The sequence below is a fragment of the Sinocyclocheilus grahami genome, unplaced genomic scaffold (genome assembly GCF_001515645.1).
Source record: "Sinocyclocheilus grahami isolate Dianchi unplaced genomic scaffold, SAMN03320097.WGS_v1.1 scaffold11436.1, whole genome shotgun sequence".
NCBI classification, from domain to species: Eukaryota; Metazoa; Chordata; class Actinopteri; order Cypriniformes; family Cyprinidae; genus Sinocyclocheilus; species Sinocyclocheilus grahami.
The window spans coordinates 1-559 of NW_015513830.1; the positions used below are offsets into that span (position 1 = coordinate 1).

The 559-nt window shown below is 55.5% G+C and overlaps 1 protein-coding gene across 1 annotated transcript in view; it reads right to left on the minus strand.

Moving 5' to 3' along the window:
• Positions 1 to 6: 6 nt before the first annotated feature.
• The window catches only part of LOC107578672 (DDB1- and CUL4-associated factor 8-like), a gene marked incomplete at its 3' end in the record, with an annotated part of 22,138 nt that continues 21,585 nt past the window's right edge, over positions 7 to 559 (minus strand). Inside the window, exon 3 of the mRNA XM_016264604.1 lies at positions 7 to 500. Within this exon, the coding sequence (XP_016120090.1) occupies positions 7 to 500 (494 nt within the window). The remainder of the gene's footprint in view (positions 501 to 559) is intronic.

Consider the following 559-nt stretch of genomic DNA (forward strand, 5'->3'; position numbering starts at 1 on the left):
GTTCACGCAGCCCGTGTGTCTCTCCAGACGGCCCTGCAGTTCCAGCCTCTGCACTAGACCTCGCGCCCCACACACCCTCCTCACAAACTGATGCGAATCACGGCCGATCTCTCGGGCACGCAGCGACGGGACCGCGCACCACGAAGGGCGACTCAAGTCCCGCAGGTCTGCTCCCAGCCACGCTTCCATGGCTTGCTCATCTTCTTCCTCAGCATCCTCTTCCTCTTCTTCATCGTCGTCATCTGAACTGGAAGAGTGGCGTGTGGCTCCACCACTGGGACGATTCCTCTTCCTGGCGGATCTCTTACTTTCATCTTTTCCCCTCTCTCTCTGCTCTCCTCCCTCACTCTCTCCTTCTCCTTCTTCAGTGAGAGAGTACAGACCACTGCCATCCATGCTGTCGGTGTCCTCCTCTTCTCCTGGTCCCTGCTTCTGCTCAGAGTTTGCCAACACTCTGTCCTGACCATCCTCACTTCCCTCTGGGACTGAACTCAAATTTGCTGTCAAGAGAAATCTTGAACAATTAGTGGAGCACTGCTTATTTACATATCCTGCTGTC